Raw genomic sequence first — 15,567 nt, forward strand, 5'->3', positions numbered from 1 at the left:
CGTGTTTAAGGACCCGACGGAGCCCAGCAGACGGAATCGCAGCTACCTTCTTTACCAATCTTAAGTCCTCAACCAACACTTCCACCTACATATGAGACCCAAAGCCATGGCCTCCCATAGACCGACAACGCTTCCCGGAGCTGGCCAGTCCTTCTCCTGAGAGACGCTCAGCAGAGCCACGCCGGAAGTGCGGCGCCGTCGCTAGAGCGGAAGCCGGAAGTACATTGCGGGAAGCACTTCATTGTTCACCGCCAAGCTGTCAGTATGGTGAAACTAACTTACAAGAAAAGGGCTGAGTTTTGAAAATGACACAGGCTCTAAAAAGCTTGGAAGCCCTGCAACTTTGGGCAGGAATTGTGGTTAGCAGGACCTCAGCGGCTCACTGCTCCTAAATGGAAGTTGGCTCTTTGGGTCCTCCAGCCTGAGCTAGAACAGACGTCTCTATGGTCAAGTAAGCCGCACGAGTGCTGTTTTCCTCACGTGGTGGGGTTGCGCATGATCAGTAGCTGCTACACCGGGAAGATGGCGGAGCCAGAGTGAGTGTTTGGGGCTTTGAATTCTTGGAGTTGGGTCTTGAGTATCTGGTGCCATCCACGGTGTTTATGCTTCGGTGGCCGATTCTTGTGGGCTCTAGGAATAGAAAAGGCCACAGTTTACAGAGGTTTGGGATGAGGAGCCGTGGCTTTGGGGTGGAGAAGAGAGGGGACCGCGGTCAAGTTCGGGTTATCTAGAGAAGCGAGAATTGACAGGCAGCGGACTGGAGTGCCACAGTGGAATTCACCCAGTCTAACAAGTATATGACCTATCTGACCCTGCAGATAGATCTCCACCCTCCCGACCCCATGGGGTTTTACTAGACTCATCGCTGCTAGTGCCTATAAAGAGTTGTGGCAGTGAACACCCTGTTAACTTACAGGAACCCAGGGGCCAAAGTCTTCATTACTTTCGGAGGCTTTGGGGGGGTGAGTGAATATTAGGAGTACATTTTGAGGGCTGGAGTCAGAAACCACAGGTTTCAGGGGAATCGTCAGACACTTGAAAACAGTAATGTTCCCTGAAGCCCAGTATATTGAATTGGTTTGGGAATCCATTGAATGTTCGTTTTCTTTTTTGTTGTTTTTGCTTTGAGATGGGGTCTTGCTCTGTTGCCTAGGGTGAAGTGCAGTGGCGCGATCTCAGCTCACTGGAACCTCCGCTTCCCGGGTTCAAGCGGTTCTACTGCTGAGCCTCCAGAGTAACTGGGATTACAGGCGTGCGCCACCACGCCCGGCTAATTTTTGTATTTTCAGTAGAGATAAGGTTTCACCATGTTGGTCCGGCTGGTTTTGAACTCCTGACCTCAGGTGATCAGTGCTGGGGTTACAGACGAGCCACTTTTCTAAATGTTATCTCTGATCCCAATTTTCTGCATCAGGCAAAGAAAAATCCCTTTGGTTCCAGAAAATCTCCTGAAAAAGAGGAAGGCTTATCAAGCCCTCAAAGCCACTCAGGCAAAGCAGGCACTTTTGGCAAAGAAGGAGGTAATGGTGGGGAACCAAGAGGAAGTAATTAGAATTTGTATTTGGTGAGTTTTATCCAGCATGTGTTAGACTGTATTTGATATTGACAAGTTCCCGGCAACGGTTTGACAAACTAGGTATAGTCATCCCGCAGTATCCTTAAGGGGTTGGTTCCAGGACCCCCCACAGATGCCTAAATCTGACACTGCTGGAGTCCCTTATATAAAATGGTTGTAGTATTTACATACAATCTATACGCCCGTGTGGTTTAAATCATCTCTGGATTAATAGCTTGCTTTTTTGAGGCAAGAGTCTCACTCTTGCCCAAGCTCCAGTGCAGTGGCAGAATCTCACTGCAACCTCTGCCTCCTGGGCTCAAGCAATTCCCCTGCCTCAGCCAACCGAGTAGCTAGGATTACCGGCATGTGCCTCCACACCCAACTAATTTATTTTATTTTATTTTATTTTATTTTATTTTATTTTATTTTTTGAGAGGGAGTTTCGCTCTTGTTACCCAGGCTGGAGTGCAATGGCGCGGTCTCAGCTCACCGCAACCTCCGCCTCCTGGATTCAGGCAGTTCTCCTGCCTCAGCCTCCTGAGTAGCTGGGATTACAGGCACGTGCCACCATGCCCAGCTAATTTTTTGTATTTTTAGTAGAGACGGGGTTTCACCATGTTGACCAGGGTGGTCTCGATCTCTTGACCTTGTGATCCACCCGCCTCGGACTCCTAAAGTGCTGGAATTACAGGCTTGAGCCACCGCGCCCAGCTATTTTATTTTCAAGATAGTTTCACTCAGTCACCCAGGCCGGGGTGCAGTGATGCTGTCTTGGCTCACCAAAACCTCCGCCTCCTGGGTTCAAGCTATTCTCCTGCCTCAGCCTCCCAGATAGCTGGGATTACCAGGATGCACCGTTGTGCTGGGCTAAGTTTTGTATTTTTAGTAGAGGCGGGGTTTCACCATGTTGGCCAAGCTGGTCTCCAACTACTGGACTCAAATGATCTGCCCACCTCAGCCTCGAAAAGTGCTTCAATTACAGGCATGAGCCACCCCTCCCAGCCACCAGCTAATTTTTGTCTTTTCAGTAGTGGTGTTTTGACCTTAGCCACACTGGTCTCAAACTCCTGGCCTCCCAATGTGCTGGGATTACAGGCCTGAGCCACCCCACCTGGCCTCATATTTTTCCCCCTGATTTTTTGTTTTTTGTTTTGAGATGGATTTTCCTCTTTCGCCCAGGCTAGAATGAAGTGGCATCTCAGCTCACTGCACCTCCCGGGTTCAAGCAATTCCCCTGCCTCAGCATCCCCACTGGCTGGGATTTTAGGTGTCTGCCACCACACCAGGCTGGTCTCTTAACTCTGATCTCAGGTGATCTGCCCACCTCAGCCTCCCAAAGCTAGGATTACAGGCGTGAGCCATTGCACCTGGTCTTTTTTTTTTTTTTTCTTAGGAGTAAGGTCTTTTGCCAGGAGGCTGAGGCAGAAGAATTGCCTGAACCCAGGAAGCAGAGGTTGCAGTGAGCTGAGGTTGTACCACTGCACTCCAGCCTGGGCAGCAGAACGAGACTCTATCTTGAAAAAAAAAGGAGTGAGGACATCTTCCGTTGCCCAGGCTAAAGTGCAGTGGCAGGATCATAGCTCCTTGCAGCCCTGAATTCCTGGGTTCAAGAGATCCTCCCACCTCAGCCTCCTGAGTAGCTGGGACTACAGGATGAGCCACTGCATATGGGCTCCTCTGAAATATTTTACATCTGGGATTGGTAGAATTGTAGATGCAGGGCGCCAAGTGTATATGGTTGATGTCTTCGTTTAGCAAATATTGAACACCTGCGGGCAAAATGCTGGAGTTCAGGAAACTTGTTAGTAAACATTGATTAATAGCATGTAAATTAATTTTTTGTTTGTTAATTATTTTTCCCAATAATTCCCAAGTTTTCTCTACTCCACTTTTACTTTGGTTTCTAATTTTTCTTTTATATGAAAACAGAGGGTCTTGCTTTGCTCCCCATTGTAGAACACAGGGCAAAAGCTCTATCAGTTGTCACTCATGAATTACTGTTCTAAAAGTAAAAATGTATGGAGGCACAAAATGATGATGGTGATGATGGTCTGTCTTCTCTGTAGCAGAGGAAAGGAAAAGGGCCCAGGTTTAAGCGATTGGAATCATTCCTGCATGATTCCTGGCGGCAGACACGTGACAAGGTGCGTGTCAGACGACTAGAAGTGAAGCCTCACGCCTTGGAATTGCCAGATAAACATTCTTTGGCCTTTGTTGTACGCATCGAAAGGTAAGGAACTGGTGTCTTCCTAATTGCATGAGGCTGGGGCAAACTGCTGGTTAAACTTTAGACCCATTTCTAGGGAGATAAGATATTAGGCCCCAAGCCACTCAGGCGAGTTACCCTAGGATGTCAGGGTTAAGTACAATTTAGTCTGCAGTATTTGGAAGACCTCCTTAGACAGATAGGCTTGGAAATAAGTGATGTGAGGGTAAAGTGCTCACTAAGGAGATGGGTTGAGGACACCCTCTCTAAAGCAGGAACTTCAGCCTGAGACCTGAAAGATGTTAAAGGTGTTCACCGGTGTTGGGAGACTTTGTAGGCATACGTGCTAAAGTCCTGAGGTGGGGAAATCATTCTAGGAACTGAAACAAGGCCAAGTGGATGAAGCATATTCTTTGAAGGGGAGATATTTTCCCTCATTTAGTAGAACTTTCCTGACCCCATCCCCACCCCTTTGTACAACTCTACTTCTTGCTGTTTCCCCTACCCAATCACCCTGTGGCTTTTGCATATTTCTGAGCTCTGTCCTTTGTGGCCCTCTGCCATTGTGCATATTTTTCCTAGACTATTAACATTCCTCCTGGATTTCCTTGTCTCTAGTGTCACGCTGTGATCTGTCCCATACACCGCCCTTGGTGATTGTCAGAAGGAAATCTGGTGGTGTTGCTTCTGCTTAAAATCTTCAGTAGTGGTTAGGCACGGTGGCTTATGCCTGTAATCCCAGCACTTTGGGAGGCCAAGGAGGGCAGAGCACGAGGTCAAGAGATCAAGACCATTCTGGCCAACATGGCAAAACCCTGTCTCTACTGAAAATACAAAAATTAGCTGGGCATGGTGGTGTACGCCTGTAGTTTCAGCTGCTCAGGAGGCTAAGGCAGGAGAATTGCTTGAACCCAGGAGGCAGAGGTTACAGTGAGCCAAGATGGTGCCATTGCACTCCAGCCTAGGTGGCAGAGTGAGACTCCGTCTCAAAAAAAAAAAATCTTCAGTAGCTTTTACTGCCCATACAAGCACATCCAGCTTGCTTAGCTGGACATGTGTAGACCTACATAACACCACTCCCCTCACCCCTGACACACACACAAATTCAGGGACTTTCTCTGTGTTTCCGTAGCACTCCAGGCATTGCCCCACATCATGAAAGGATATGTTTTCATAACCATCTCCCACTAAACTGAGCTCTTAAAGGCATGGTCTTACTCCAGATACCCAGTGTAGTGACCTCCAATACTGTGCTTGCTGGACTGACATAAACTGGAGGGAGTCTGTCTGACTTGTGTTGCTATTCATTTCAGGATTGATGGTGTGAGTTTACTGGTGCAGAGAACCATTGCAAGACTTCGCCTAAAGAAAATTTTTAGTGGTGTCTTTGTAAAAGTCACTCCCCAGACCCTAAAAATGCTACGTATAGTGGAACCTTATGTGACCTGGGGGTAAGTAAGATTTCCCGTGTGAATTCACATTAGATTTCTCTTTGAGTGTGTTAGGGTGCACTGGGTCTTGCTCTCCAGGCTTCATGTTGCTGTAGAAGGAACATTTTGCTGTGACCACAGTCACCCTGAAATCAGCAGGTAGCTGTAAGAACCATAGCACACGGGTTAGGGAGGGGTCTTAACAGTGCTGGAGTAGGGCTGGTTCAGTTGTAGGCTAAGGCTGGATCAAGCAGAGATTGGTTCTTGGAAGTCTTAAAGCAGAGCTAAGTGGGCAGTGCTTGTGTAAGAGTAGTATTGCTCAAACATTGAAACTCAACAAAAGCTTGGATTTCATTTCTAGCTCTTGCGCCATCTTGAGTCCTAGACCCTAAGCTAGGACATGGTTTCTGTTTTGTTTTTGTTGGCGATGTTTTCCCTGGTGAACATTTACATCCATAAATTTAAATTTCTAATTATGTAAGTGGGGTCACATCAGTTCTTAATCAGGAATGTTTCCAAGCATCCCAGATGGCATGTGCTTACAGAACACTTGCTGGCAGGGAGAAGGGGGTGGGTGGGAAAACCTCTCCAACCTTCTCGGCCAGGCTGCGGGACTGGTATATAGTGTGCCAGGTGCTGGTGAAAACTGTGCTTTCTTTTACCCACATAGATTTCCAAATCTGAAGTCTGTCCGGGAACTCATTTTGAAACGTGGACAAGCCAGGGTCAAGAATAAGACCATCCCTCTGACAGACAACACTGTGATTGAGGAGCACCTGGGTGAGTGCTGCAGCTTAGGGATCAGTTGGAGAAAGATTTTTTTGATGTGAGATTCTGGTTGTATTATTTTTGGGGTCCCAAGAGCCTGCCAGAGTGCCTAGCTTAGTATATGCTGGATACATGTTGAATAAAGGAATATGTGCCTTTGTTTCTTAGGGAAGTTTGGTGTCATTTGCTTGGAAGACCTCATTCATGAAATTGCTTTCCCGGGGAAGCATTTCCAGGAGATCTCATGGTTCTTGCGCCCTTTCCACCTCTCAGTGGCCCGTCATGCTACCAAAAATAGAGTGGGCTTCCTCAAGGAGATGGGCAAACCTGGCTATCGGGGTGAACGCATCAATCAGCTCATCCGCCAGCTGAACTAGAACCAGGTGAGGCAGGGCTGAGAACTGCTCTTGGACTGTGGGTGGGCCACGCCTTGCCACTTTAAAAGTTCTTTTTGCATTTACCAGTTATTGAGAGTAACCTTGAGATTGGGAGGAAAGAGGAGGTGGGTACAAGTAGTTGGAGACCTGGGAGCAATGAATATCTGATTAGGATGTGGGGCTATGCATAGCCTAGTAGTTATAGGCTTAAAAATGTCAAATAACTAAAAACTATTGCCGTAGTCATTTAGTTGGAAATGAGGAAAGAATATTAATAACTGATTGCAAAAAGGACTTGAAGATGTGAATCATCTATATTGCTGAAGAAATCTTAACTCTTTCTGAAATTACATTTTATTCCTGTTGTATTTACTCTAGGTGCCAAACTGCAACAAATTTTTATCAATGAAGTGGAAGCATGTGTTTTTGGTTTTGGAGAATTTGTATCAAGGATCTTCAGAGAAGATTATTTCCTGTTCTATCTTTAAAAACTGGAAAGGAAGGGTCAAAGAAAAGACAGTAGCTGGCCAGGCGCAGTGGCTCATGCCTGTAATCCCAGTACTTACTCCTGCTGAGGAGGGCGGATCACCTAAGGTCAGGAGTTCAAGACCAGCCTGACCAACATGGCGAAACCCTGTCTCTACTGAAAATACAAAAATTAGCGGGCATGGTGGCCCATGCCTGTAATCCCAGCTACTCGGGAGGCTGAGGCAGGAGAATCGCTTGAACCCGGGAGGCAGAGGTTGATGTGAGCCAAGATCACACCATTGCACTCTAGCCTAGGCAACGAGCACTCTGTCTCAAAAGAAAAAAGAAAAGAAAAAAACAGTAGCTTATGTTCATGGCAGGCACCTCTCATCACAGTCCAGTTCCAAGGAAGAATTCCAGCGTGTTCTACATTGGCTGCTGCCTCGTCTGAAATCAGCACATTCCATGGAGGAAGGAGTTCTGCTTTGCTGCATCTCTTATCCTAGGGTTTAATGTTGGTAATCGAGTAACTCTAGCATTTGTACACGACTCCCTAAGACTCCTGCAGCAGTGGACAAGCCCAGGGACATAATTGAATCTGGCGATTCCTGGGGCCTTGTGAGAAAGACTTGAAATACACATAAGAGGAAAGGTACAAAAATAAATGTTTACTTGTCTCTGCTCAGTCTGTTCCAGCTTTTCAGTGATGGCTTTGAGAGCTCTCAGAATTGACTGGCTCTAAGTGTGTCTGGTGGATTTTGTATCCCAATCTGACACTGGCTTAGTACTTTTTCCTAAAAGGAAAAAGTATTTGAGAATGAGGACCCCTTCGCCAGGAAAACACGTATATGCTCAAAATTTTGCTTGCCGTTCTAGGACGTTTAGAACCTTGTCAGATACCTGTGTACCTTATGGGTTTTTGGGTTTTTTTGTTTTTGTCTTCGTTTTGAGATAGAATCTCTTGCCTACGCTGGAGTGCAGTGGTGTGATCTCATTTCACTGCAGCCTCCAACTACTGGGTTCAATTGATTTTCCTGCCTCAGCCGCTAGAGCAGCTGGTAGGCATGCTCCACCATGCCCAGCTAATTTTTATATTTGTAGTAGAGACAGACAGGGTTTCACCACGTTTGCCAGGCTAATCTCAAACTCCTGACCTCGCCGGGCACGGTGGCTCAAGCCTGTAATCCCAGCACTTTGGGAGGCCGAGGCGGGTGGATCACGAGGTCGAGAGATCGAGACCATCCTGGTCAACATGGTGAAACCCTGTCTCTACTAACAATACAAAAAAAAATTAGCTGGGCATGGTGGCGCATGCCTGTAATCCCAGCTACTCAGGAGGCTGAGGCAGGAGAGTTGCCTGAACCCAGGAGGCGGAGGTTGCGGTGAGCCGAGATCGCGCCATTGCACTCCAGCCTGGGTAACAAGAGTGAAACTCCATCTCAAATTAAAAAAAAAAAAAAAAATCCGTCTCAAATTAAAAAAAAAAACAAAAAAAAACTCCTGACCTCAAGTGATCCACCCAACTGGGCCTCCCCAAATTGCTGGGATTACAGGCATAAGCAGCCATGCCTGGCCCTTGTGTACCCTATATGAGGAAGTCCTGCTTTTAATCAGGATTGGTCATGCAGGCCCTGGTTCCATGTCCTGTGGAAGACAAAAGCTTACCAAGATCGCTTTTTCCCTTCATGGTGGCAGATAGTGTTGCCCCCTGTACATCTACAACTTGGAAATGCCCACCATTTTTTCCCCTAGGCTTCAGAATAGAATCACCTGGTTCTCTGATGATCAGCACTCTTCCTTAAAACCCAGGTCAGGAAGGAGTGAACAATTTTGTTTGCCTGGGATGAAATTAGCACTGTTTGGCTTTGTAGGCCCCAGATAGGCAGGCAGCTTAATTTTTTCCTTGCATATTCTAGTCTCCAGAAATATTGCCCTTTGTCCTGCTGGTAATGACATAGCAGATAGTAGATCAGCAACTGGGCATCTGGGGGTTTTCGTCCTGAAAACAGTGAGTCTGATACTGCTCATGTTTTTCATCAGTGTCCACCCCAAATGGTTCTTCCTGCTACTCACTTCACTTAGTTGCCCCCCACTTGCCATCTGAGCAATTGGTAAGGATGCTCAGGCCGAGGATAAACTTGGAAACATACCTGACCATTCTATTCCCTGGTCCTATCAGATCAATTTGGCTGCAGTTTTGGCTCCTGGGACCCTCAAGCATAGCTGGGACTTAGAGGTGCAACTGCCTTAAAATGTGCCAGCTTATGAAGTAATTAGATGGGTTCTCTCCAGAGGTAACCTGCCAAGAAGAGAAGCTATAGATGTTAATCTTATACTGTAAAACATTGTGAAATCAGATTACTTTAAAATGATGTATTACAAAGTTATGGAAAAAAATTGTGACTTTGGAAGCCCAAGGCTTGTATCTCAGCTCTTACAGTAAATATGGGTACAATGTTTCCACTCTGTAAAATGGGAGCTAATACCCTCCAATCTGTGTGCCTGATACGGTGGTTAAAAGGTTTAAGCAAAACAATAGTTTGTGATGTATTCTGTCGGAGCAAACTGCTGGTAAATAAATAAAAGGGAGGGCCTGGCGTGGTGGCTCACACCTGTAACCCCAGCACTTTGGGAGGCCGAGGTGGGCAGATCACAGGTCAGGAGTTCGAGACAAGCCTGACCAACATGGTGAAACCCCACCTCTACTAAAATTACAAAAATTAGCTGGGCATGGTGGCATGTGCCTGTAATCCCAGCTACTTGGGAGACTGAGGCAGGAGAATCGCTTGAACCCAGGAGGTGAGGTTGCAGCGAGCCGGGACTGCACCACTGCACTCCAGCCTGGCGAAAGAGACTCCTCAAAAAAAATAAAAGGGAGGCCGGATGCGGTGGCTCACGCTTGTAATCCCAGCACTTTGGGAGGCCGAGGCGGGTGGATCATGAGGTCAAGAGACCGAGACCATCCTGGTCAACATGGTGAAACCCTGTCTCTACTAAACACAAAAAATTAGCTGAGCATGGTGGCATGTGCCTGTAGTCCCAGCTACTTGGGAGGCTGAGGCAGGAGAATTGCTTGAACCCAGGAGGCGGAGGTTGCAGTGAGCCGAGATCACGCCATTGCACTCCAGCCTGGGTAACGAGCGAAACTCCGTCTCAAAAAAAATAAAATAAAAGGGAGTACGTTGACTAAAAATAAGGTGTTTTTTTTTTTTTTAAAATAAAAAGCATAATAAGACAAGTTTGTAACTTATAATTGTATACAAATAAGTTATAAAATTTGTGCACTTGTATATATGTACCATGACATAACTAATTCTTTGAACAAGTTTTGAGACAATCCTTATTTTTGCGAAAAGCTAGACCTGTTACATAATCTGTGGGTTAGGGTATGTTCATGTCAGCACGCACCAGGTACACTCTAGCTTTTGTAAAGAAAGTAAAATCGCCGGGCGCGGTGGCTCAAGCCTGTAATCCCAGCACTTTGGGAGGCCGAGGCGGGTGGATCACGAGGTCGAGAGTTCGAGACCGTCCTGGTCGACATGGTGAAACCCCGTCTCTACTAAAAATACAAAAAATTAGCTGGGCATGGTGGCGCGTGCCTGTAATCCCAGCTACTCAGGAGGCTGAGGCAGGAGAATTGCCTGAACCCAGGAGGCGGAGGTTGCGGTGAGCCGAGATCGTGCCATTGCACTCCAGCCTGGGTAACAAGAGTGAAACTCCGTCTCAAAAAAAAAAAAAGAAAGAAAGAAAGTAAAATCTAGTGTTGAGAAAGTAAGTGGACTGAGCCAGGCGGCGTATTTAACATAAAAGGACTAATTTCAGAGTAGCTGTGGTACCCTTTCCAAAGTTCTAATTTTCTAGCCCCTTGCCTGATCCAGCTGATTCCAAGAGCCAAGATTTTAGTCTTGGTTTATTTAAATGCTTTGGGCTTTCCTTTATTTAATGTATCTTCAAAGTCATTTCTGGGCCCAAGTTACATCATCAAACCTTTTATTACATATACGGGCTGAAACAGAATTTTTCTTAACTGCGTATCATGTCCCAGAAATGCAAATACAAAACCCCGATGGCGGTTGCAGGAACAAGTCCAGCTGAGACAGGTCAGGGCGAAAAGATGAGTAACTGGCATTCAGGGTACTGGAGCCACGCCCTCCAGATCTCCGCGGGAAAGGACCTCGAACCTCAGGACCCCACTGTATGCCATGAAGAAGGTGCAGTCGTTGCCTCAGCCAAGCCAGGGTCCGCCGGGGCCGGGGCCGTTCCTATCTTGAGGGTCGGAGCAGGGGACTCGGCCAAAGCCGCGGCCTCCCAGGGCTTGGGCCTCCGCGGGAGCCGGGACGCTGTGGGTTCGCCGTGGATCGCCTGGATGTGGCGTCTCTCTAGGCCCGGGATCTCCTGGCCCTGCTGAACCAGCTGCAGGAGCTGCGCCAGGGTGACCGAGGCAGAGGCCGGGGCCGATCGGTGGGGACTGCGGGGACGCTCCATGTCGCGAAGCCTGACGGGCAAGCAGCGAGCACTTCCGGACGGAATGGGTGCAACTACCACGGCGCGGGGGTGGGGGGGTGGGGGGGTGGAGAGAAGGGGACGCCGTAGACCGTACCAAGCCGGCCCAGAACGGGGGGAGCACTTGAGAGCTCTGACCCAGCTTCCTGCAGAAACGCTTTAGACGCATGCACGATTTAGCCAAACCCAGAGTGCCCAACTTGGAATGTGCTTTAGAAGAAAAAGTGAGGGACGCGTCAAAACCTGAAGTCTAGCACAGGACGGAACGTGCCTGCGGACGCGCCGCTGCAGGCAAAAAGACCCGTACATGCATCGGCACCGCGCACATGCCCACTTTTGTGCACACCCACAGGCGCTCCTACAGGGATTCAGGTACAACGCATGGCGGGGGATAATCCCCATTCTAGGCTTCGCAGCACCGGACAAAGCATAACTGTAGAGTTGTTCCGAGGGGCCTCAGGAGTGACACCGCCACCAAGCTACGCTACTTTTTTTTTTTTTTTTTTTTTTTTTGAGACGGAGTTTCGCTCTTGTTGCCCACGCTGGAGTGCAGTTTCGCTCTTGTTGCCCAGGCTGGAGTGCAATGGCGCGATCTCGGCTCACCGCAACCTCCGCCTCCTGGGTTCAGGCAATTCTCCTGCCTCAGCCTCCTGAGTAGCTGGGATTACAGGCACACGCCACCATGCCCAGCTAATTTTTTGTATTTTTAGTAGAGACGGGGTTTCACCATGTTGACCAGGATGGTCTCGATCTCTTGACCTCGTGATCCACCTGCCTCGGCCTCCCAAAGTGCTGGGATTACAGGCTTGAGCCACCGCGCCCGGCGCTACTCTCTTAATAATAATTATTATTATTATTTTGAGACGAAGTCTCACTCTGTCGCCCAGGCCGGAGTGCAGTGGCACGATCTCAGCGCACTGCAGCCTCATCTCAGCTCACTGCAACCTCCGCCTCCTGGATTCAAGTGATCCTCCTCCTGCCTCAGCTTCCCTAGTAGCTGGGATTACAGGTTTAGGCCACCAAGCCCAGCTAATTTTTGTATTTTCAGTAGAGACGGAGTTTCACCATGTTGGCCAGGCTGGTTTCGAACTCCTGACCTCAAGTGATTCCCCAGCCTCGGCCTCCCAAAGTGCAGGGATTACAGGTGTTAGCCACCGCACCCAGCCAGAGCCACATCACTCTCTTCACACTTCCTGCCATTCTTCAATTCCTGGTGCTCCCAGAGAAGATAGAAAGTGAAGGCAGGTCAGATGTGCTGCAGCTGCTCTGACTGCTTGGAAAGTCAGGTTTTTAAATTATCAAAAGCGGCCAAGAGCACGGTGGTGGCTCACTCCTGTAATCCCAGCACTTTGGGAGGCCAAGGTGGGTGGATCACGAGGTTAGGAGTTCCAGACCAGTCTGACTAAAGTGGTGAAACCCTGTCTCTACTAAAAATACAAAAATTAGCCAGTTGTGGTGGTGCGCACTTGTAATCCCAGCTACTCAGGAGGCTGAGGCAGGAGAATCTCTTGAACTCAGAAAGTGGAGGTTGCAGTGAGCCAAGATCACATTACTGCACTCCAGCCTGGGCAAGACTCCGACTCAAAAAAAAAAAAATTATCAAAAGCTAGACTGATCTGGTGAACATCACCTTAATCAAAGAATCAAAGCTTAATGGCCAGGCTTGGTGGCTCACACTTGATATCCCAACCCTTTGGGAAGCAGAGGTGGGCAGATCACCCGAGGCCTGGTGACAGGCGAGACTCCGTTTAAAAAAAAAAAAAAAAGTACAAAAATTAGCTGGGCATGGTGGTACCTACTACGTGGGAGGCTAAGACAGGAGAATCACTTGAATCCAGGAAGCAGGGAGGTTGCAGTGAACTGAGATCATACCACTGCACTCCAGCCTGGGCAACAAAGTGAGACTCAGTCTTTAAAAAAAAAAAAAAAAAAAAAAGGACAAACTGGCCTCATGTGCCTCCTGATGTGATGCACTGGCATTGGGAAGGACACAACATTATCTTCTGTAGTAGTCCTGCCCAAAGAATGTTCCCTCACATCTAATCTTGAGGAAATAGAGACCAAAGTGAGAGACATTCTGCACGATGATTGGCCTGACACTTTACAGATGTCATTGTCATAAAAGATAAAGAAAAAGCTAAGAATGATCTCAGATTAAAGGAGACATAAAAAATAAATACAGAGCCAGGCGCGGTGGCTCACCCCTGTAATCCCAGCACTTTGGGAGGCCGGCAGGCTGATCACCTGAGGTTACGAGTTCGAGACCTGCCTGACCAATGTGATGAAACCCCTGTCTCTACTAAAAAATATAAAAATTAGCCGGGCGTCGTGGCACATACCTGTAATCCCGGCTACTCGGGAGGGTGAGACAGGAGAATCGCTTGAACCTGGGGGGCGGAGGTTGCAGTGAGCCAAGATTGCGCCATTGCACTCCAGCCTGGGTAACAGGAGCGAAACTCCGTCTCAAAACAAACAAAAAAAAAAAAAGAGAGACGTTCTTCGCCGCGGTTTCCTGCTTCAGTAGTGCTTGGACAGAACCCGGCGCTTGTCCCCCACCCGGCCGGCCACCCACAGCCAGCCCTCCATCACCTCCACACCGCGCCGTCGGACCGCCCCAAGGCCTCAGCCGCCGCTCCAGCGCCGCGCAGACCCCGCCGCTCCGCCGCCTCTCCTTAGCCGCCGCCATGACTACCGCATGCCCCTCGCGGGTGCGCCAGAACTACCACCAGGACTCAGAGGCTGCCATCAACATCCAGATCAACCTAGAGCTCTACGCCACCTGTTTACCTCTCCGTGTCTTACTACTTTGACCGCCATGATGTGACTTTGCAGAACTTTGCCAAGTACTTTCTTCACCAATCTCATGAGAAGAGGGAACATGCCGAGAAACTGATGAAGCTGCAGAACCAAGGAGGTGGCCACATCTTCTTTCAGGATATCAAGAAACCAGATCATGATGACTGGGAGAGCGGGCTGAATGCGATGGAGTGTGCATCACATTTTGGGGAAAAAAGGTGAATCAGTCACCACTGGAACTACACAAACTGGCCACTGGCAAAAATGACCCCCGGTGTGTGACTTCATTGAGACACATTACCTGAATGAGCCGGTGAAATCCATCAAAGAATTCGGTGAGCACGTGACCAACTTGCGCAAGATGGGAGCACCCCAGTCTGGCCTGGCAGAATATCTCTTTGACAAGCACACCCTGGGAGACAGTGATAATGAAAGCTAAGCCTTAGGCTAATTTCCCCATAGCCACGGGGTGACTTCCCTGGTCACCAAGGCAGTGCTTGCATGTTGGACTTTCCTTTACCTTTTCTGTGAGTTGTACCAAAACATCCACTTAAGTTCTTTGTACCATTCCTTCTAATAAAGAAATTTGGTACCCCCCACCCCCCAAAACTGTTTTCACGCTACTAAGAAAAAACAATCGGGCCGGGCTCGGTGGCTCAAGCCTGTAATCCCAGCACTTTGGGAGGCCGAGGCGGGTGGATCACGAGGTCGAGAGATCGAGACCATCCTGGTCAACATGGTGAAACCCTGTCTCTACTAAAAATACAAAAAATTAGCTGGGCATGGTGGCACGTGCCTGAATCCCAGTTCAGGCAGGAGAATTGCCTGAACCCAGGAGGTGGAGGTTGCAGTGAGCCGAGATCGTGCCATTGCACTCCAGCCTGGGTAACAAGAGCGAAACTCCATCTCAAAAAAAAAAAAAAAAAAAAAGAAAAATCAATCAATCAATCAATCAATCAATACAGGCCAGACACAATGGCTTATATCTTTAATCCCAGAACTTTGGGAGGCTGAGGTGGGTGGATTGCTTGAACTCAGGATTTCAAGACCAGCCTGGGCAATATAGTGAAACCCTGTCTCTACTAAATAGTAAATACAGAAAAAAAAAAAAAAATAGCTGAGCATGGTGGTGTACATCTGTAGTCCCAGTTATTCAGGAGGCAGTGGTTGAAGAATTGCATGAGCCAGGCCATGGTGGCTCATGCCTGTAATCCCAGCACTTTGGGAGGCTGAAGCAGGTGGGTCACCTGAGGTCAGGAGTTCAAGACCAACCTGACCAACATGGCAAAACCCTGTCTCTGCTAATACTACAAAATTTAGTCAGGCGTGATGGTGAGTGCCTGTAATCCCAGCTACTCAGGATGCTAAGACATAAGAATAGTTTGAACCTGGGAGGCACAGGTTGCAGTGAGCTGAGATCGAACCACTGCACTCCAGCCTGGGAGACAGAGCAAGACTCTG

At 48.3% G+C, this 15,567-nt stretch overlaps 2 protein-coding genes and 1 pseudogene across 3 annotated transcripts; 2 read left to right on the forward strand and 1 right to left on the reverse strand.

Annotated features, from left to right (window-relative positions):
• Positions 1-235: 235 nt before the first annotated feature.
• On the forward strand, positions 236-10,134 carry RPL7L1 (ribosomal protein L7 like 1). 2 transcript variants are annotated; one of them, XM_074397814.1, is made up of 7 exons: positions 236-536; positions 1,415-1,520; positions 3,628-3,788; positions 5,078-5,215; positions 5,865-5,974; positions 6,131-6,345; positions 6,718-10,134. In XM_074397814.1, the coding sequence occupies exons 1-6, from the start codon at positions 496-498 to the stop codon at positions 6,337-6,339; spliced, it is 765 nt and encodes a 254-aa protein (XP_074253915.1). In that variant the 5' UTR covers positions 236-495; the 3' UTR covers positions 6,340-6,345; positions 6,718-10,134. The 2 variants fall into 2 exon arrangements, with proteins under 2 accessions (XP_074253915.1, XP_039323674.2); XM_039467740.2 differs by having other exon boundaries at positions 237-536; positions 3,625-3,788.
• LOC104652808 (ferritin heavy chain pseudogene) lies at positions 1,527-14,714 on the forward strand (annotated as a pseudogene).
• Positions 10,717-11,349, reverse strand: PEX39 (peroxisomal biogenesis factor 39). Its single transcript, XM_039467741.2, has one exon. The coding sequence runs from the start codon at positions 11,290-11,292 to the stop codon at positions 10,990-10,992; it is 303 nt and encodes a 100-aa protein (XP_039323675.1). The 5' UTR covers positions 11,293-11,349; the 3' UTR covers positions 10,717-10,989.
• Positions 14,715-15,567: the final 853 nt, after the last annotated feature.

The sequence above is a fragment of the Saimiri boliviensis genome, chromosome 4 (genome assembly GCF_048565385.1).
Source record: "Saimiri boliviensis isolate mSaiBol1 chromosome 4, mSaiBol1.pri, whole genome shotgun sequence".
Taxonomy (NCBI): domain Eukaryota; kingdom Metazoa; phylum Chordata; class Mammalia; order Primates; family Cebidae; genus Saimiri; species Saimiri boliviensis.